The sequence below is a fragment of the Rhinoraja longicauda genome, chromosome 3, assembly GCF_053455715.1.
Source record: "Rhinoraja longicauda isolate Sanriku21f chromosome 3, sRhiLon1.1, whole genome shotgun sequence".
NCBI lineage: Eukaryota > Metazoa > Chordata > Chondrichthyes > Rajiformes > Arhynchobatidae > Rhinoraja > Rhinoraja longicauda.
This window is the reverse complement of record NC_135955.1, coordinates 95,196,967-95,219,016: the sequence shown is the minus strand read 5'-3', so window position 1 is coordinate 95,219,016 and position 22,050 is coordinate 95,196,967. Positions and strand designations below refer to the sequence as shown.

At 44.0% G+C, this 22,050-nt stretch overlaps 2 protein-coding genes across 4 annotated transcripts in view; one reads left to right on the top strand and one right to left on the bottom strand.

Moving 5' to 3' along the window:
* The window catches only part of primpol (primase and polymerase (DNA-directed)), a 39,893-nt gene extending 39,190 nt beyond the window's left edge, over positions 1 to 703 (bottom strand). Inside the window, exon 1 of one of the 2 annotated variants that reach the window (XM_078396677.1) lies at positions 17 to 703. The gene's annotated coding sequence lies outside the window, so the exon portion shown is untranslated. The remainder of the gene's footprint in view (positions 1 to 16) is intronic. The other variant, XM_078396678.1, reaches the window with a different exon arrangement.
* LOC144592194 (caspase-3-like) lies at positions 138 to 21,788 on the top strand. 2 transcript variants are annotated; one of them, XM_078396680.1, is made up of 8 exons: positions 138 to 439; positions 2,421 to 2,500; positions 6,505 to 6,577; positions 8,848 to 8,975; positions 12,938 to 13,066; positions 14,365 to 14,540; positions 15,186 to 15,321; positions 19,862 to 21,788. In XM_078396680.1, exons 3-8 carry the CDS (start codon positions 6,510 to 6,512, stop codon positions 20,086 to 20,088), a joined length of 864 nt encoding a protein of 287 aa, XP_078252806.1. In that variant the 5' UTR covers positions 138 to 439; positions 2,421 to 2,500; positions 6,505 to 6,509; the 3' UTR covers positions 20,089 to 21,788. The 2 variants fall into 2 exon arrangements, with proteins under 2 accessions (XP_078252806.1, XP_078252805.1); XM_078396679.1 differs by lacking the exon at positions 138 to 439 and adding an exon at positions 482 to 609.
* Positions 21,789 to 22,050: the final 262 nt, after the last annotated feature.

The following is a 22,050-nucleotide window of genomic DNA, read 5'->3' as shown; positions in this document are numbered from 1 at the left end:
AGGTTTCAATACTCACCGGTTTACTTCAGTTAAACTCATTGCGATTGTAATCCACCCAGTTAAAATAATTCAACTTGGGCGCGAAGGGTCAGCGGTGATGGAGGTGGTGGTGGAGATGGACGTCGGGAGTTGTAGTTCGTCTGTGCGCTGGCGACGGTTTGCCCGGGCCGCGGGGGTGGGCGGGCGGACTACCACAACATGTGGAGGGGACTACGCCTGCGCGCACCCTCGCTCGCTCGGCTGGACGGCATCGCGCGCTCTCTCTCTGTCGGTTGTCAGTTGCAGAGCGCGCGAGTCGTCTGGGCGGTGGGGGAGGGGGCTGATGTCACAAAGGGAAGACGGAGCTCGAGCCCTCCATTCCTCCAGCAGGGACAGCGCGCGGGAGGCGGGTCAGCTGGTGGCGCCGTGGGCGGAGCTCGAACGGGCTTCAGGTGACCAGGTGAGGTTGGGAATGCGCGTGCGCGGGTTTGTGGGAGGGGGAGGGGTATTGATGATGATGTCACGCAGGGGCGACGTTACCGGCGGAGCTCGAGTCGAGCGGGAACAATCCTGCGGGGACGGACGGACACGGAGCGGCGACCTCCTTCTCTTCGTCGGTGGCGGACTGAGGTAAACGGCACCATCCCTCCCGGACACTCACTGGTCTCTCCCGAATGCAAACGAAGGTGCACGACGATGTGCTCGCCGAACCCCTTCCCCATCTCACTAACTGCTGGCGAGCAACCGCCGTCTCTCGCATCGACCCCCCCCCCCCCCCCCCGGCGCGATTCCTCCACCCCCCGGGGCGCGCGCTCCCGCGACCCCCATTCCCGCGCCTTGAGCACGGGGGCGCGCGCCCGCGACCTCCATCCTACCCCGGGGCCCCCCAGCGCCTTGACATCGGGAGCGCGCGCACGCACGCGACCCCCTTCCCCCGGGGGCGCGCTCCCGCGACCCCTATCCCTCTCCCGCGCCTTGACATCGGGAGCGCGCGCGCGCGATCCCCTTCCCCCGGGGGCGCGCTCCCGCGCCTTGGCTTGACCACGGGGGCGCGCGCCCGCGACCCCGAACCACTAGACTTCTGGGGGGGGGGTGGCAGAGAATTCCACAGATTCACCACTCTCTGTGTGAAAAAAAACGTTCTCATCTCAGTCCTAAAAGACTTCCCCCTTATGTAATTTTGTAAGTTTCTATAAGATCCCACCTCAATCTTCTAAATTCCACCGAGTACAAGCCGAGTCTATCCAGTCTTTCTTCATATGAGAGAGACAAACAGCTGGAGTAACTCAACAGGGCGGTCACGGTGGCACAGCGGTAGAGTTGCTGCCCTGCGATCTCTCCCTCCCCCTCCTTCCCCGCGACCCCCATCCCCTCTCCGTGACCCCGCGCTTCTGTAAAATGTCTTTATCCGGCAAAAATACCGCAGTTCTCTGTCCTACAAACAGACCGCTGTGTACATCTGCAGTGACTTGTTGCAGCCCTTGTATGATGAATTTACAGTTGGTGGAATGTTGAGCACATTTTTGAGAGTTGAGATCAAGGACCTTCTTCATCAGTGCTGAAACACCGAGGAAAAGTTATGTTTCTAGGTGCTGAGTGAGGGAAAGTGGTGAAAGGAGACCAGAGTCAAGAGTAGGAAGGAACTGCAGATGCTGGTTTAAACCGAGGACCAGAACAAAAAGTTGGAGTGACTCAGTAGGTCAGGCAACATCTCTGGAGAAAATGTCACCTATTCCTTTTCTCCAGAGATGCTGAGTTACTCCGGCTTTTTGTGTCTCTAGAGTCGAGAGTGCTTTAATCGTCATGTACCGGGAATGAAAATCTTATTGTTGCATCTTAACAGGCTTATTAAAACAATATACAACACATAAATGAACATAAACAATAATACAATAAAGTAGACAGTGCAATCAAAAACAAAGTTAATTGTTATCAGGTCCCAATTACTTTAAACGCTGGTCATTTGAGACAGGAAATTAAAATGGAAATGTGTAGCCACATCAGGGGGGAAGAAAAGACTAGTTAATTGAAGTTGATACATTCAATCTTGAAACTGAAAGGTACAGCTGCTCAAGAGAGGGAGGAAATAAACTGAAGCTGTTACTTTCAAAATTAAGTCCCAATGGTTGCAACATACATTAACAGGCCTTTACAGCAGCAGATAGAGAGGGATTGGGGCTTTGATCTGTTGCTTTCACACCTCGCTCTTCCATATCTCTAGACTCCCTCTCCCCTGGCTCTCAGTCTGATAATGTCACCCATTATTTGTCCCTGCTGAGTTACTCCAGCATTGTGTCTATCTTTGGTGTAAACCAGCATATGCAGTTCCTTCCTACATAGAGAATTAAAGTGACAACTGGGAACATAGACACATATATGGACTGAATGTAGGTGTTCTGCAAAGCAGTCACCCAATTTGTGTATTTGTTTTTCCACTGTAGAAGAGATCACAACACCACCTCCGAATAGGTCAGTAAAGGTCGGGAGTGCAGGAGCAAAGAAGACCGTTGGCTGAGAGAAAGTAAGTGTTAATTGCAGGTTAAAGTCCGTTTAAAAAGAGTGCCAAAAGGACGCTAGCAGGCAATCAGTGAAGCGCATACCTCCAAGCTTGTCAGAGGAAGGCAGGATAGAAGTGAGTACGTGGATTGGCTGATCAATTAAATTAGAAGTTTGGTAAATTGGCCAATTCGGCAATTTAGTGACTGATATAAACAAGGCTTGCACAAGGGCCCTTTCTGGCTGAGGAGGTTACACTTGTTTTTAGACACTAAAGTAATGGCGGATAAGTTGGTGCAGTGTGTTTCCTGCAGGATGTGGGAAGGTAGGGAGCTTCTGGGAGCTACACCTGCAAGAACTGTGTCCAGGTGCAGCTCCTGAATGGACGTGTGGTGGAGTTGGAAAAGCAGCTGGATGACCTCGGGGCCATCCGGGAATGCGAGAGTTTCCTGGACAGGACCTACTGTGTGGCTGTCACGCTAAGGGTCCAGGTCGAGCGAAGGTGGGAGACTGTTTCAGGGGGGAATGAACGTGGACTACAGGAGACCCCGGTGGCTGTGCCCATTGCAAACAGGTACACCCTCTTGGGAGCTGTTGGGGCAGAAGACGCTTCCAGTCCGAGCGGCGGACAGATTGGCGGCTCTAATCCAGGCAAGGAAACTCGACTGGGGAGACCGAAGTCAGGAAGAGCCATAGTAGTGGGTGACTCCATTGTCCGAGGTAGGGGCAGTAGATTCTGTGGCGGCAGGCGGGACTGGTGCCAGGGTTCAAGACATCACGGACCGGCTTCAGAGCATCCTAGCGAGGGAAGACAATCAACCGGAAGTAGTTGTGCGCGTGGGCATGAACGCCGTCGGGAGGAAGAGGAAGGAGATACTGCAACGTGAGTTTAGTGAGTTAGGAAGGAGACTGAGAAGTAGGACGTCGAAGGTGGTTGTCTCTGGACTGCTACCTGTCCCTCGTGCTGGTGAGGGCAGGAACAGAGAGATCGGGGATATGAATGTATGGCTGAGGGGCTGGTGCAGGGATTTAGATTTCTAGACCACTGGGATCTCTTCCGGGGTAGGGGTGACCTGTACAAAAGGGACGGGTTGCACCTTAACAGCAGGGGGGGCCAACATTCTGGCAGGCAGGTTTGGTAGTGCTACACGTGTGGCTTTAAACTAAGTAGTGGGGGGGAGGGGTTGACAAATTGGGAATATGAAGATGGAGTTAAAGGGGAGGCGAATATAGAAGAAATTGCAAAGGACTCTCGAATAAATGGGAAGGGAAGTTCTGGAAGGGATAAGAGTAAGGTCAGGGCCAATTGTGACCGGTGTGAGAGGGGAGTTGAATACTGAAGTTAAAATGTTGTATTTAAATGCGCGAAGTATAAAAAATAAAGTGTATGAGCTTGAGGTACAGTTAGACATTGGCAAGTATGATGTGGGAATCACAGAGACATGGCTACAAGAGGACCAGGGCTGGGAACTGAATATTCAGGGCTACATCACGTATAGAAAAGACAGACAGGTGGGCAGAGGGGGTGGGGTCACTCTGTTGGTAAGGAATGATATTCACTCCCTTGCAAGGTGTGACATAGAATCAGGAGATGTAGAATCAGTATGGATAGAAATGAGGAATTGTAAGGGTAAAAAGACCCTACTGGGAGTTATCTACAGGCCCCCAAACAGTAGCCTCGACATAGGGTGCAAGTTGAATCAAGGGCTAAAATTGGCATATCGCAAATGTAATGCTACGGTGGTTATGAGAGATTTCAATATGCAGGTAGACTGGGAAAATCAGGTTGGTACTGGACCCCAGGAAAGGGAGTTTGTGGAGTGCTTCTGAGATGGATTCTTAGAACAGTTTGTACTGGAGCCTACCAGGGCGAATGCAATTCTGGATTTAGTGTTGTGCAATGAACTGGATGTGATAAGGGAACTCAAGGTAAAGGAACCATTAGGAGGTAGTGATCATAATATGATGTTTTAATCTGCAATTTGAGAGGGAGAAGGTAAAATCGGAAGTGTCAGTATAAATGGAACTATATTGGCATGAGGGAGGAGCTGGCCAAAGTTGACTGGAAAGGGACCCTAGTAGGGATGACGGTGGAACAGCAATGGCAGGTGTTTCTGGGAATAATCCAGAAGATGCAGGTCATTTCATTCCAAAGAGGAAGAAAGATTCTAAGGGGAGTAAGAGGCGCCCATGGCTGACAAGGGAAGTCAAGGGCAGTATAAAAATAAAAGAGAAGATGTATAACATAGCAAAGATGAGCGGGAAGCCAGAGGATCGGGCAAGTGGGCTAACATAGATGGGACACCTTGGTCAGCATGGGCAGATGGGCTGAAGGGCCTGATCCAACATATGATTCGATGACTTTCCATTAGAAAAAGGTATGCATGTCTTTGTGGTTTAAGCAAGTATGATGCAATCTGCAATGCTGCTATATTGATTAGTATTCAGTTATTAATGTCAAAACTGATGAAGTCATTCCCCAGGTGGCCCTGAGTAAAACAAGATTAGATCATCTTCTGAGTGAGGTAAAGCCTATTTAAATCTGATTGCAAGGTTTGATGCTTTAATCTTTTGCAAATAAGCTGAATTCGATTTGCTAAAAACCATTTTATCACAGAATTTAGTTACATTGTATGTGTGCATCTTTTTGTCTTAAGGAGCCACTTGGACAACAAGATAGTGGAAGGCATCAAAAAGGCAAGCAGGGTTTTGTCATTAAGACATGACTACCAGTACAGGAATAATAATGGGGGAGAATATGCCAGTCAGTAGGATAGAGTTTGGAAGGGTTGTAAATTTGCTTGTTGAGAGAGAGCATGGAATTAAAGTGCAAAAAGTTTATGTCGCTTTCGTTTAATGTCACGTATACCAAGGCACAGTGAAGAGCTTTTGTTGCTTGCCAACCAGCCAGGCTAACCCGGCTGAAAAATTATAGATGTATCGAAATTGATAGTCATCGCAGTCATCATCAGCCATGGGTGAGATGCTGGAAGGCTGGAGGGTGGCTAATGTGCCATTATTTTAGAGGGGCTGCAAAGGAAAAAAACAGGGAACTACAGAACTGTAAGTCTGACACCTGTGGTAGGTAACTTGCTGGTGGGATCCATGCATGTTTAATTAAAATACAAATATAATGCTTTAATTGTTTTCTCAAGGAGCATTTTATATCCTAGTAATTTAAAATGTGTTGAGATACAATGTTGATTCCAAATTACTTTGAAATTTCAACAGAGAGAATTAGTCATGTGATTGAACACCACTCAGCCAGAAATGCATAACTTAGAAACCAGGAAATGCGGATGATGGTTTATAAAGAAGGGCAAACTTCTGGGGTAACTCAGCGGGCCAGGTGGCATTTTGGGAGAACTTGGGAAGGTGACATTTTGGATCAGGGCCCTTGGTGGACTGATGGATTATGGTGTGCTTGCATTTGTTGCTTCCTGTCACTTGTATGAGGGACAACAAGTCTTGATGCAGCTTTTTATAGGATTTGATTGGGCCGCATTTGGAGTATTGCATACAGTTCTGGCTGGGTGCCTCGTTACTGGAAGGAAGTGGAGGCTTTGGAATGGGTGCATAGAAGGTTTACCAGAATGATGCCTGGATTAAGGGGTATTACCTACAGGGAGTGGTTAGACAGACGTGAGGTTGAGAGGGAGACCAAATAAAAGTGTATAAAATTATGAGATGCATAGATAGGGTAGACAGCCAGAGCCTTTTCCCCAGGATGAAAGTATCAAATACTGGAGGGCATAGCTTTAAGGATGCTTTAAGGGAGAAAAGTTTAAAGGAAATGTGCAGGGCAACTTTTTTCACAGTGGTGAGTGCTTGGACCACAATATAATAGACATATTTGGATAGACACGTGGATATGCAGGGAATGGAGGCATATGGATTATGTGTGGGGAGTTAAGAGTTGGTGGCATCATGTTCAGTACAGGCATCGTGCTCTGAGGCCTGTTCCTGTGCTGTACTGTCCTCTGCTCACTAATGAACATGAAATAACAACACTTTGTTTTGTTTTCGCAGAAGCCATGGCTGATGAGGGAACAATGTCTGGAGGTGACAATATTGATGCAAAGTCCAGCACAATCAAGGAAGGGTGAGCTGAATTTATTTTTGAAAATGTGCCATGCAATTTTCAGATTAGACTTTAATGATCCAGGCCCTTCAGCCCACCAAGTCCGTGCTGACCGGCGATCACCCGGTACACTAACCTACACACACACTAAGGACAATTTTACAATTTACCAAAGCCAATTAACATACAAATATGTATGTCTTTGGACTGTGGGAGGAAACCGGAGCACCCAGTGAAAGCCAACGCTGTCACAAGGAGAATATATAAACTCCGTACAGATAGCACCGCAGTCAGGATCGAACCCAGGTCTCTGGCGCTGTAAGGCAGCAACTGCCACTGTGCCACCCCAAGCATCTTTCACAATTTACAGCGTTAGGTTTGCTTTTTATTTCCACCGTTAAAGTTAATTCTATGTAATGCTCCTTATATGACTGGATAGCACACAACAAAAACTTTTCACTGTATCTGGATGCACGTGCAATAAACTAAACTGATAACTTGAATGATATGTTTGTCAACATGTGATGTAAAATTGATTAAAATATATCTCTACATGGGAATTGTGGAGCTGTTCATAATTCACACTGGCGTGATCTTCCATCCGTAGACAGCAGACACGTTAACTTTATTTTAGTGTACTTCAGTTACTTGCCATGAACAATGTGTAAACAAACACACTGTAAGAGACTGAATTTACCAGATGTAAATAGTATTACCTGGATTATACTTGCTTTAGCTTGTTGCTTGCGCCCAATCGTTATTCAATTCCTGCAGCTGTGTTGATTTTGTGGCCACATAAGAGCATTTTTCCCTCAAGGCTTTGCTATTAGAAAACTTTCAGAACGCTTATCTGAAAGTTCTATGTGGATTAAGCAAGTGCTTTGCAATCTGCAATGCTGTTATATTGATTGCTGTTTAGTCATTAATATCAAAACTGATTAAGTCATTCCCCATGCAACCTTAGTTGTTACGTGAGCAGTGACATGTCCTGGTGCAAGTCCTAGCAGCCTCCCTCCGAAAAAGAAAGCTTTTCCTTTCCCTGAAAGTGGCGTCACAGTTGGATAGAGTGGCGAAGAAGGCTTTTGGCACATTGGGCTTTATCAGTCAAGGAATTGAGTATGGTAGTTGGGATGTTACAGTTGTACAAGATGTTGGTGAAGTTACATTTTGAGTATTGTATTCGATTCTGTTCATCCTGCTGTAGAAAATATGCTCTTATGTTGGACATGATTCAGAAAAGATTTACGAGGATATTGCCGGAAGTCGATGATGTATACGGGGAGCTTAGGCAGGTTAAGACTATTCCGTAGATCGTAGGAGGCTGAGGGTACAATGACATTTGGACAGGTACATAAATAGGAAATGTTTAGGGGAATAAGGCCAAACACTGGTAAATGGGACTAGTTTGATGAGGCACATTATTGGATATGGTTGAGATGGGCTGAATGGACTGTTTCCATTCTGTGTGACTCTAGGAAGCTACTGGTTAAAAACTGATGTAATGCAAGACAGTATAATTTCAGTGCAATTGGAACATTTTATGAAAAGGAAAGTTGTGTGATTCTGTACAGATCTCAGACCATCATGGGAAATTGCTGCTGTTCACACCACAAATACAATTACTGGAAGAGTAAAGAAGCAGGCTGTCAATCCTGTTCTGCTACATAATGCTATTCATGCCAAGCAAAACCTCTTGGATTTGAAATTTTACATTGAGGAGGCGGTTACAGACTTGTGAAAAACACACATTGCCAGCAAACCCATAACCTGTAAAAATGAATAGTTATGAAAATAATAATGAGACACGAGACTGCCAATGCTAGAACCATAAGCGAAACACACAGTGCTGGAGGAACTCGGTGGACCAGGCAGTATCTGGGGAGATGCTGCCTCATCTGCCGAGTTCCTCCAGCACTTGTATTTTGCATAGCAAAATATATTCCCTTCCATGAAATCTGGATTACTTTCATGCGAGTTATGAGCCTAAAGGGAGCGGATAAGGCAGAAATAGATCTAGAATTATGAATTGGTACTTTGGTTAGGTATTATGTATCCACAAAATTTTCTGAGCTAGAAGTGAAGGTAGGATCAACGTTATTAAATGCTTTCGGTATAAAAACATTTTTATCTTCTCCTTTGTTTCGGTAAAATCTTCCCTCCATTGCATGTTTTATCAATGAAGGTCACAAGGGGAATTGACCACTTTTGCATTTTCCTTACTGTTTTGAAACGTGTTGTATCTTAGTTGACTAACCTTGCCATTTGTCAACTGTGCCTGTGTTCCTGTTCAGAAGCCGAAAAAGATTTGCTGATGAAGTGGATGCAGATCCTGAAATTCTAAGTATGAAATATAATATGAACTTCCAACATGTTGGCACATGCATCATTTTTAACAATAAGAATTTTCACGAACGGACAGGTAATTGCACATTTCCTTGCATTTGCTCAATAATCATGGACTTGCTTTGATTGTTTTTTTTGTACAGCCTTTATATGCTGAATTTAAATTGTGCTTGAATTAGTAAATCTACTAATTTATAATCAGTGGTGCTGTTCAAGTATATGTTAAAGTTCGGTTCTTAAAACAGACAACAGCACAAACAGTTAAAGGTAAACCAAGCAAAGCTTTAATTATCATCAGACGGGAGTGGGGGAGACAGTGCTAAGGGTGTATGACCATACTCAGCACGCCCCGTGCTTCCACTCAACGATACAGCATTTTCGCAGCATTTTCATACAGAATTTGCAACAAGAATGTTTAACACAACATTTCCTTCAAATCAGTCACAAACTGTATTGAACACAATATACTTGACACCCTACAGTCATAAACTATTCTACACAATAAGTCATTAGTCGAAGGTAAGGATCCTTATACCACAGAAGGTCTTGTTTACACATGCCCACAAGTAGTCAACAGTTAACCACATCCTAATTTTAACGAGCCCATTGTCCATCGTCTTTCCCAGACACTCTTCCCAGGCAAAACAGGATATACCATCGAACAAGTTTTAGGAATCACATGGTCATATCCTGCCTGGTGCAATTTTGCAAACATCCGCTTTACAGGATCCAAAGTTCAGACTCATCCTGTTCATTCGTTCTACCATTTTATTTTTTATTATTTTTGTGGTTTCCAGGAATTGTACGTTTCAGCTACCAGACACATCCTTATGAGCAATTAACATTCCCCCACTTTCAACAATATAGAAGCCCCAAAAGCAGACAAGCAGGTTTGCAGACAATGGCCAAGCATCCCATCATGCAAAGTTAACTCTTTCATATACAGCCTGTTATTTGATTGTTAATGACCCATGATTGATTCTAAAGTACAACCATTCATGGTTATGCAAATACTTTATCAGAGTTCAAAATATCTTAATACTGTTTACATGAAATATTTTTAACTTGTGAACTTGGGCTTGGATAGGTATGTGCGACTAGAACGTTAGAGCCATTACAGAAACCTGGTTGAGGGAAGGGCAGGACTGGCACCATAATGTTCCAGGGTACAGATCTGTGCACTGTGGATGGCTTGATTATAATCATGTATAATCTTTTTGACTGGATTGTGCGCAAACAAATGCTTTTCACGATACCTTAGTATACATGATCATCCCGACTGCGCCCCCACCCATCCCACCAACACCATCATCAAGTTCGCGGATGACACGACTGTGGTTGGACTCATCTCAGGAGGAGATGAGACAGCCTACAGGGATGAAATCCAAAGGCTGGCAGCATGGTGTTCAGTGAACAATCTTGTCCTGAACTCCTCCAAAACAAAGGAACTTATAATTGACTTCAGGAAAACCAGTGCAGAATACGACCCACTCTACATCAATGGGGTCTGTGTGGAAAGGGTACCCGCTTTCAGGTTCCTGGGTACGCACATCGCAGAGGATCTTACCTGGTCTACCAACACCATCACCACAGTGAAGAAGGCACAGCAGAGACTCCACTTCCTGAGGATCCTCAGGAAAACCAACCTGCAGGAGAAGCTCATGATGTCCTTCTATCACTGCTCCATCGAGAGTGTGCTGGCATACTGTATAACCACATGGTATGCCAGCTGCTCAGAAAAGGACAGGAAGGCCCTTCAGAGGGTCATCACGACGGCTCAGAAGATCATCAGCTGCTCACTGCCCTCCCTGGAGCACCTGTTCAGCCTACGCTGCCTCAGTATAGCAGGCAAAATAATAAAAGATCCATCCCACCCCGGCCACCGTCTGTTTGTTCATCTGCCCTCTGGTCGACGTTTCAGGTCGATCAAATCCCGAACAAACAGACTTAAGAACAGTTTTTACCCCAGGGCCATACGAGAACTGAACACTACCTTCTGCACTAGGCAACACTGTTAAAACTTTTGTACTTAATATAATTGTATTTATTTGTTTTTGCATTTATTGCATATATGTTTTTACGCACCGTCAGGATTGGTTATTTTTAAATTTCGTTGTACTCGTTGCAATGACAATAAATGAATATTATATTATTATTATTATATTATACGTGGCAATAACAAGCACAAACTAAACTACAGGCTAGATAGACGGGGTAAAAGAGGAAGCATAGTTGCTTTATGTAGGATGGAACTGCAAATGCTGATTTAAATCAAAGATCGACACAAAAAGCTGGAGTAACTCAGTGGGTCCGGCAGCATCTCTGGAGAAAGGAATAGGTGATAGCTTTTTGTGTCGATCTTTGATTTAAATCAGCATTTGCAGTTCCATCCTACATAAAGCAACTATGCTTCCTCTTTTACCCCAACGTCTATCTAGCCTGTAGTTTAGTTTGTGCTTGTTATTGCCACGTATACTAAGGTATCGTGAAAAGCATTTGTTTGCGCACAATCCAGTCAAAAAGATTATACATGGAGAAAGGAATAGGTGATATTTCTGAAGAAGGATCTCTACCTGAAACCCCACTTTTTCCTTTTTTTTCCCAAAAGATGCTGCCTGACCCGCTGAGGTACTCCAGCTTTTTGTGACTATGTTAAGCATAATTGCTTTATTCATTAAGGGGAACATCACGGCAAAAGTCGGAGATAACATTACTGTAGGATTATGCAATGAGGCTATATGAGTAAACTTGGAAATAAAAAGGGTAAGGAATAGGTAGAAGTAAGGAACGATGGATGACGAGAGAAATTAAGATTCTGGTCAGGAGAAAGGAGGCATGGATCAGGTAAGGGCAGTGGAATCCAGTATATCTCTGGGGGATTGTGGGGTTTGAAAAGCATACTTATCTAAATGGGGGGGGGGGAGCATGAGATAGCTGGTAGATGATTCAGGAGACTATAAAGAGATTTTATGTGTATTAAGGGGAGAAGAAAAATAAGAGAGACGGGCTCCTCATAAACCAAAGTGATCATCTATATGTGGTGCCACAGGCGATGAGCAAGATCCTCAATGAATAGTTCCCCTGTGTTCACTGAGGATGAAGATGGGAACACGGGGAAAGTTGATGTAGATGGCTTGAAGTCAGTTCTTATTACGTTGGATGTCCTGAGATGTATGAAGGTAGATAAATCTCCTGTACCTGATCAGATATATCTAAGGATACTGGGAGGCTGGGAACAAAATCATCGAAGCTCTAGTTGAGCTATAAATCATGTTAGATGTTGAACGACTAGGGGGTGGATAAAGTACCTCTATTTCAATGGTACTTTATTGTTACGTGTACAGAGAGGTACAGTGAAATTCATTTTTGCATACAGTTCAGTACATGTATTATTTAAGCACATCTTAGATACAGTACAAGTGTATAGAATCAGTGTATAGAAATAATACACTGAGACAGGTTAAGTTTAGTTTATTGTCACATGTACAGAGGTACAGTGGAAAGCTTTTGTTATGTGCTCGCCAGTCAGGGGAAAGACAATGCATGATTACAATCGAACCATCCACAGTGTGCAGATACATTATAAAGGGAATAACGTTAGTCGATAGTCCGAGGGTCTCCATTGAGGTAGTTAGTAGTTCAGGACTGCTCTCCAGTTGTTGGTATGCAAGAGTCTCCATTTTCAAGTCCCAGTTGTTGTAAGCAGAGTTTCTCATTGAGTCTTTGACACATTGCACAGCAAAAAAAAATCAATACAGTTTATTTTCTGTTGCTTTGTTAAAGAGTAACAAATCAGATAAGATTCTATTCCTGATGCCCATCTAGTGAACTCTTTTGCTTGGTTTTTTTATGTTACTTGATCCCTCATAAATACAATCTGGACACTTGCCATCAACACCAATACCTTATAGCAATCTATTTTGTTTGAAAAGGACCTCTGGCGTCTGATGAATTCACCGTCCACTATAAAACCAAGTAGGTTCTTAAATAAAAATAATTGTAATTTTACTTTTTGTGATTTTTGCTTTTTTTTTTAAGGCATGAGTAAGCGCAATGGCACAGATCAAGATGCTGGTAATTTGAAAAAGACTTTTCAAAGCTTTGGTTTTCAAATTCAAATATATACTGATCAGACATGCGATGAGATGCTTGACAAGCTGAACACTGGTAAGTGTTGGTCAGACCGAGTATGGAATGAATGAATAAATGAATATGTTTATTGGCCAAGTATACATAAACAAGGAATGTGCCTTGGTGCTCCGCTCACAAATAAGAATAAAGCATAACCACATCAAAACAATAAGGATACACCATTACGGTGTAAACATGTGGGTGAAAATAAACCAGAGCAAAAAAGAGAGTACATACAGACTGGTTGTTGAGTAGAACTATCACTCGTGGGGGAAAAAAGCTGTTTTTACATCTGGCTGTGGCTGCTTTGACAGTCCGGAGTCGCCTTCCAGAGGGAAGTGCTTCGAAGAGTTTGTGGCCAGAGTGAGAGGAGTCAGAGATGATCTTGCCCGCTCGCTTCCTGGCCTTTGCAGTGTACAGTTCGTCAATGGGGGGGAAGGTTGCAGCCAACAACCTTCTCAGCTGTGCGAACGATCCGTTGCAGCCTCCGGATGTCGTGCTTGGTGGCTGAGCCAAACCAAACCATGATGGAGAAGGTGAGGACGGACTCAATGATAGCAGTATAGAAATGGACCATCATTGCCTGTGGCAGATTAAGTTTTATACTACCCTCATTTCACAGTTCAGATATCTGGGGCTAAATTATAACTGATCGCTGTTTCACGTGATGAGAGCCTTGAGCTACTGAGACAATTTGCATGGAAAATCTATAAGATGTGTAAATGTTTGTGGAAAGATGATGATCTCTGTTTAAAGACCCATTAGTGATCAATGACGCAAATCATTGAATCAGAAAAAGACCATCAACCCAAACAATTGTCTTCGGTCATTCTGTTATAACTTGGTATTCATAGTTGGTAAAGTACATAGACACAAAGTGCTGCCGTAACTGCGGGTCAAGTAGCATCTCTGGAGAGGAAGGATAGGTGGTCTTCTTCAGACTGACCCGAGACGTCACCCGTCTTTCTATGTTTGGTATAAACCCGTCTTTATACTTAGTTAAGTGAACAAAGTTCTTTGGCAGTTATTTGTTTCACCATAAATCTTAGACTTGACACACGATTGACCTTGGACTTGAACCACTATTAAGCTCGGTTACAGACTCGTACAAAAGCAGGTTCACCTGAATGCAGGTCCCCCCAGCAATATTATAAAATTAATAAACAGGGGGAAAAAAATATCGCCGTCCATAGTTTCTTGTTTCTGTGCGTATTTGTGTCCCCATAAGGGGCAGATTTGGGAAGAATAAAGAAACCTAGATTTTAAAAGTTATATCAACTGTTAATGCATTTATAACTTTATAACTCATTGCATTCCATTTTGTTTGTTGACAGTTGCCAAGAACGACCACAGCCAGGTGGCGGCTTTTATCTGTATCTTTCTTAGTCATGGAGACGAAGGATTGCTGTATGGAATAGATGGCTGCTTAGAAATTAAGGAATTCACTGGTATTTTTAGAGGAGATCGATGTACAACTCTGGTTGGCAAGCCCAAGTTGTTTTTCATACAGGTATGTAAGGATCAGTGTAGGTTTGTAACCTGGTTTAAAGCTAATTTTAATATTCAGCAAATATTTGTGTATCTTTAAAAGTTATTCACATTTTAAAGTCTAAATCTACCTCCTAGGGAGGAGAGAGGATAAGGGGGGGGGGTTGAGGGGGAGGGGGGAAGAGGAGAGTGGGGGAGGAGAGGGTGCTGCACCAATACAGGAGAGGTTTGGGCCAAACGGGTCCACTTGGTCTAGCACAATACTAAAATTTATTTGGTTACTAATTCTCACCTATTTCTCTGGTAGTTTTTGTTTTTAACCCACGAGTTAATTTCCATCAAAACACTTTTGAACGAAGCCTCATTTCTCCAACCGCAGCATAAAGTTACTGCAGGAAACCAAATATTGTTTAAAGATGCTTCAAGCGGAGCATAAAATGCCTATATTCAAACAGACTAACTCGCTTCTTAAAGGTTAGAAAACCTCTTTGAAAGAGAATACAAACAAAGATGAATGGTAACCCAGTGTGTTGCAGCTTGCTGTTACCAAAGTTCTAGAATCAAATTTTGTTTAAGCAACTTGTACGTTCTTTCTCTAATTTGCAGGTCCTTGTTAATCTCCAGATATTTTACTTTTGTCTTTGATTTCCTGTTCTCTGCTGCTAAGGCCTGTCGAGGAAATGAATTCGACACAGGTGTTGAGACAGACACAGTTGAAACAGATAGCATCGACGAAATGAGTGCGTCCCTGCAGAAAATACCTATTGAGGCTGACTTCCTGTATGCTTATTCCACAGCACCTGGTGAGTAATACAGCAGAATGCTCCGATATCGAGTCTGTGTCGTTCCTACTATTCTAGTTGCAGCTGCAACTAGCTCAGAGATACAGCGGGTTTAGCTCAGAGATACAGCGTGGAAACCGGCCCTTCGGCACATAGCGTCTGCACCAGCCAGCGATCCCAAAACACTTGCACTAACCTGCACACACTAGAGACAATATACAGTGATACCAAACCGATTAACCCACAAACCCGTACGTCTTTGGAGTGTGGGAAGAAACCAGAGATCCTGGAGAAAATCAAGAAATGGCAGAGGAATTGAATAACTTTTTTGCATCAGTCTTCACAGTGGGAGACCCCAGCAGTGTGCCTGCAATCCTAGAGAGTCAGGGGGTAGAGGTTAGTGGGGTGGCGATTACGAAGGAGAAGGTGCCAGGAAAACTGAAGTCTGAGGGTGGATAAGTCACCTGGACCGGATGGACTGCCCCTCAGGGTTCTGAAGGAGGTGGCCTCACATTCTGGAGGCATTAGTTGTGATATTTCAAGAATCACTAAGAGTGGTCCCTGAAGATTGGAAAATTGTGAATATCACTCTGCTGTACAAGAAGGGAGCAAAGCAGAAGAGCGGAAACTATAGGACGGCTATCCTGATGAGGTTACGAACCAGAAGTTCCTGATAAAGCAGGCCAAAGTACGTGTGGTTTTGTGAAGGGAAGATCTTGCCTGACAAATCTGCTAGAGTTCTTTGAGGAAGTTAATAGGACAGAAAGAGGGGAGGCTGTAGTTGGTGTTTACCTAGATTTTCTGAAGATACTAGCATGGATAGCGGATTGGCTGGATGGCAGAAAGCAAAGAGTTGCAATCAAAGGCACATTTTTAGGTTGGCAGCCAGTGGTTATTTTCTTATTCCACAAGGGTCAATGTTGGGGTTGCTCGTCATGTATATTAATTATTTGGATAAGGGGATTGAATGCTTTGTGGCCAAGTTTGCAGATGATGCTAAGATAGATGGAGGGGCAGCGAGTCTAGAGGAAGGAACGACCGCTGAAGGACTTGGACAGGTTAGGAGAGTGGGCAGAGAAGTGGCAGTTGTTGAGATTCAGTACAGCTAGGTGCAGAGTCATGTATTTTGGTAATACGAATAAAGGCGTAGATTATTTTCTAAATGGAGAGAGAATCCAAAAATCGGAGGTGCAAAGGGACTTGGGAGTGCTAGTGCAGGACTCCCAAAACGTCAATTTGCAAGTCGAATCAATAGACAATAGGTGCAGGAGTAGGCCCTTCGGCCCTTCGAGCCAGCACCACCATTCAATGTGATCATGGCTGATCATTCTCAATCAGTACCCTGTTCCTGCCTTCTCCCCATACCCCCTGACTCCGCTATCCTTAAGAGCTCTATCGAGCTCTCTTAAAAGTTTTTCCTCATCTCAGTTCTAAATGGCCTACCCCTCTTAAACTGTGGCCCCTTGTTCTGGACTCCCCCAACATTGGGAACATGTTTCCTGCCTCTAACGTGTCCAACCCCTTAATAATCTTATATGTTTTGATAAGATCCCCTCTCGTCCTTCTAAATTCCAGTGTACACAAGCCTAGGCGCTCCAGTCTTTCAACATATGACAGTCCCGCCATTCCGGGAATTAACCCAGTAAATCTACACTGCACGCCCAGTAGTAAGGAAGGCAAATTCAATTAACCACTGACTCCCACGGCTATCTAGAAACCCACTGACTCCCGCGGCTATCTAGACTACACTTCTTCCCACCCTGCTTCCTGTAAAGACTCTCTCCCCTACCCCCAATTCCTCTGCCTCCGCAGCATCTGCGCCCAAGATGAGGTGTTCCATACCAGGATTCTTCATTCTTTAGAGAATGGGGGTTCACCACTTCCATTGTAGATGAGGCCCTCACTATGGTCTCAAGAGCTCCACTCTTGCTCCCCCTCCCCCAGTCGTAACAGGGACAGAGTCCCTCTAGTCCTCGATTTCCGCCCCATCGGCCGTCGCATACAGCACATGATCCTCCAACATTTTTGCCACCTCCAACAGGATCCCACCACTAGCCACATCTTCCCATCTCCACCGTTTTCCGCAGAGACTGTTCCCCTCTCAACTCCCTGATCAACTTGTCCCTTCCCACCCAAACCACCCCCAGGTACTTTCCCCTGCAATTGCAGGAGATGCAACGCCTGTCCCTAAACACGCCCCCCCCTCGACTACGTCCAAGGACCCTGACAGTCTTTTCAGGTGGGGAGAGGTTCACCTGCACCACCTCCAGCATCATCTATGGTATCCACTGTTCCAGGTACAGACTCCTGTATAGACCAAATGCAGGCTTGGAAATCGTTTTGCTGAACATTACTCAGTCTGCCTAAACCTACCTGATCTCCCGGTTGCTAAACACTTTAACTCCCATTCCCACACTGAGCTTTCTGTCCTGGGCCTCCTCAATTGTCAGGGTGAGGCCCAGCACAAATTGGATTGACAGCACCTCATATTTCACTTGGGCAACTTACACCTCAGTGGCATGAACATTGACTTTATTAACTTCAAGTAACGCTTGCTTTCCCTCTCCATCCCTCCGCCTTCCCAATTCTCTGACCAGTCTTACTGTCTCCGGGTTCATTTTAACCCTGTTTACTTTGTTGTTACCTTCTCCCAGCCAACAATGATTTATTTCACATTTTCCTTGATCTCTGTTCCCTTTACCCTGTTTTCACACCATACACTTCCTTATCTATACATTTCCTTATCTGTGTACTTCCCTCTCCCCTGACATCAGTCTGAGGAAGGATCTCAACCCGAAACATCCCCCATTTCTTCTCTCCAGAGATGCTGCCTGCCCCGCTGAGTTACTCTGGCATTTTGTCTATCGAAGGCAAATTCAATGCTAGCATTTATATCTAGAGGACTGGAATACAATTACAGAGATGTGATGCTGGGGCTCTATAAGGTGCTGGTCGGTCTGCATTTGGAGTACTGTGAGCAAATCTGGGCCCCATATCTGAGGAAGGATGTGTTGGCTCTGGAGACGGTCCAGAGGAGATTGACAAGAATGATTCCACGAATCAGTGGGTTAGCGTATGATGAGTGTTTGACAGCACTGGGCCTGTACTCGCTGGGGTTCAGAAGGTTGCGGAGGGACCTCATTGAAACTTACAGAATAATGAAAGGCATCGATCGAGTGGATGTGGAAAGGATGTTTCCACTGGTGAGAGAGTCTATGACCAGTCATAGCCTCAGAATTAAAGGACGCTCTTTTAGAAAGGAGGTGAGGAGGAACTTTAGTCAGAGGGTAATTATTCTGTGGAATTAACATGGGCTGTGGAGGCCAAGTCAGTGGATATTTTTAAGGCAGAGATAGACAAATTCTTGATTAGAACGGGTGTCAAGGGTCATGGGGAGAAGGCAGGAAAATGGGATTAGGAGGCAGATCAGCCATGATTAAATGGTGGAGTAGACTCGATGGGCCGAATGGCCTAAATATACTCCTATAACTTGTGAAAACCCACATGATCACGGGGAGAACGTACAAATCATATGCACAGCACTTCTGTATCTGGCGCTGTAAGGTAGCATCTCTACCACTGCCCCACAGGACCTAACTATCTAACATGAAGTTCTTTGAAGGCACTGGCCCTGTGCTCGCTGAAGTTAGAAGAATGGGGAGGGGGGGGAGGGGCTCATTGAAACGTACAGAATAATGAAAGGCTGGATAGTGTGGATGTGGAGAGGATGTTTCCACCAGTGGGAGGGTCTAAGACTAGAGGCTCAAAATTAAGGGACATTCTTTTGGGAAGGAGATGAGGAGAAATTTAGTTAGTTAGAGGGTGGTGAATCTGTGGAATTCTTTGCCACAGAAGGCAGTGGAGGCCAAGTCAGTGGATATATTTAAGGCAGAGATAGATAGATTCTTGATTAGTACGGGTGTCGGAGTTTAAGGAGAGAAGGCAGGAGAATGGGGTTAGGGAGGAAGAGATAGAGCAGAATGGCCGAATGACCTAATTTTACTCCTATCCCTTATGAACACTGACTGCAAAAACTCCCCGCAGCTTCCAGCCTGCGCACAGGCAACTTACAATCTCATCACTTGGAATTAGAAATCCAAGGCTACAGCTCAAACTTGTTTTGCATTTGCATTGTTTGCATTTTGATGGCTAGGCCCTTACAGCGTCATAAATAATCCTCGGTACAAATGTTTGCACATTTATTGGACTATTACATAAATTAGACTATTAAGTTTCCCCTCTAGTGTACCCTCTTGTTTTTAATGTGTGTATAAAATACCTTTTGGGTTTTTCTGAACCCTACTTGCTAAGGATATATCATGGGCCCTTCTAGCCATGATTGAATGGTGGGGTAGACTCAATGGGCCAAATGCCCTACCACTGCTCCTATCAGCCTTCCTGACTCCCTGTTTAAGTTTTCTTCTCTGCTTTCCTTTATATTTCTTGAGTGCCCTGTGCAATTTCAGCTTTCTAAACCTTTCAATGCCATTGTTTTGAAAAGTCTTCATTGAAAATTCCATAGGCAACACATTTATTTGTGTTTTTTTTTTTTCTTTGTCAGGCTATTACTCTTGGCGAAATACGAGCAACGGTTCCTGGTTTATTCAATCATTGTGCCATGTGCTGGATAAATATGGCCAGAAACTTGAACTGATGCAACTGCTTACCAGAGTCAATCACAAAGTGGCACTTGAATTTGAGTCGAGCACTGATATAGAGCAATTCCGTGCAAAGAAACAGATCCCATGCATTATTTCTATGCTCACCAAGGAATTTTATTTCACTTAGACTGCTGTGAAAATGTAAGAAAATTACACAAATTCTATGCAGAATTATTTCAAAAGTAATTTGTCTTGCTCTTTACAATGATTCCACTTGCCAGCAGAGAGCCGTTTTAACCAGGTAGCCTTTCATATTGTTTTGTGCTGGCTATTTCGATCGAGTGATTACAGCTTCTCAAATCTATCCTGCTGAGAAGTTGAAAACAATCTCTTTCCCTGTAATTTTGAAAGTTATCTCTTTGAGCTTTATTGTTAAGGGCAATCAATGTGCTAGGTTTTAATGACACTTTAATTTAAAAAAGAGTTAAATTACAAATTGGTAGAAAAGTTGCTTTTGAGGGGAAGGAAATAATGGTTTGATGAACATTGTGTCATTTGGTATAAAAAAAAAAGGGGGACAAAATTGCTGGAGTAACACGGGGGGGGGGGGTTAGGCAGTATCACTGGAGAACGTGGATTAGTGACTTTTTGGCTCATCGGGCCCCGACCCAAAATGTCACTTATCCATGTTCTTCACAGATGCACTCTGACCTACTCTAACACTTTGTCTTTTTTTGTTGTTGTAAACCAGCACGTGTACATTCCTTGTGTAATTTGACATATTTGAGCGGGTTATTGTTTTATCCGCCAGTTTTTCATAACTGACATAGGTGCAGTTGGGCGGCTAGACCTGGTTTACTTTCACCCTAAAATTGGCCGTTCAAGTTGTGGTTCAGAGGCTTTCATAGAGAAACCAGGATGATATTTCAACGCATGGCTGGAGGAATGCTAGACGGTTAAATTGTCTCTTTCAAATGAAGCTTTTCCTAAAAAAAAGTCCTTTCACGACCTTGCCCTCATTCTTCTGGATCTCGTCTCTTCAAAACCAGCCAGGGAATTTGCCAAATCTTTTGGCCACCATTTAATCGTGGACTACACTTTTTCATCATCGATACGACTAAAATCAATGAATTGATCGTTTATCATGTAGCCATTTTTTGTAGGATTGGCTGAATAGACGTTTGAACATTTGAGAGAAAGTGATCGTTTGCATAGTCAACTTCTCCAGAAAATGTTTTGCTATCAACTTTAAAGTTCAGGGCTTCCGAACAAATTATTCTGTGTTCTTTGACATACCCGAGTCCTAAAATATGCAACCTTTCCTTTGTGCAATTCCTACAAAATGAAGTCAAATTATAAACCAAAGTTGGACATACAAGTCTATATCTTGCACAGTGTAATTGGTCCTGGGACATGATTAGCAAGATTGAAATCTTGAGTAGTAACGCATACTGAAAGCATTGTAGCTCCAACAGCACTTCTTTCATTTGTCATCTAGAATTCATCAACTTATTTTGTGCGTGAACACGCCCACTCCCGTGGATTCTTGAACCTCCGATGTGGTCATTTGTTAATCTATGATGGATGACCTGTGCCTTGTTCTCCTTTGTCTCCTGGGGAGACGGTGGGAAGTTTAGCCTTGGGTCTGATTTAGTGCCTTCCCTTCATGATAGTTGATACCATGGACATAAACCCCTTCAGCCATTGGTGCAGCGATTTATACATCAATACGTTATTGTCAAAAATTGTTTGAGTGCAGATTGGACTTTTGTCTTAAATATTTCAAGTTGTCATTGATTACTGAAAGTTTACAATGACTTATTAATGTAGCACTGTATGATGAATCATAAGAATGCTTGGTACCTTTTTATTGAATAAAAATTCATATTGATGGTGAACAATGCTTTTTATTTCTACTTCAGGTTCTGGCAGTAAGCGTTGACGTTGGTACGGTCCTTTTTTTGACCATGTGGGTAAACGTATTACCCAGTGCAAAACTATAATTACGGCATCATAACACTTGACAGCCCAGGAAGGGACCTTTTGGATTGCTGTGACCAGGCCAACCAAAGTAGCTATCTCAAATAAGGAGGCCCCTTTTTTTTTTAACAGTGTCCTCTAATTCTAGATTCTAAATGAAAGCAAAGCA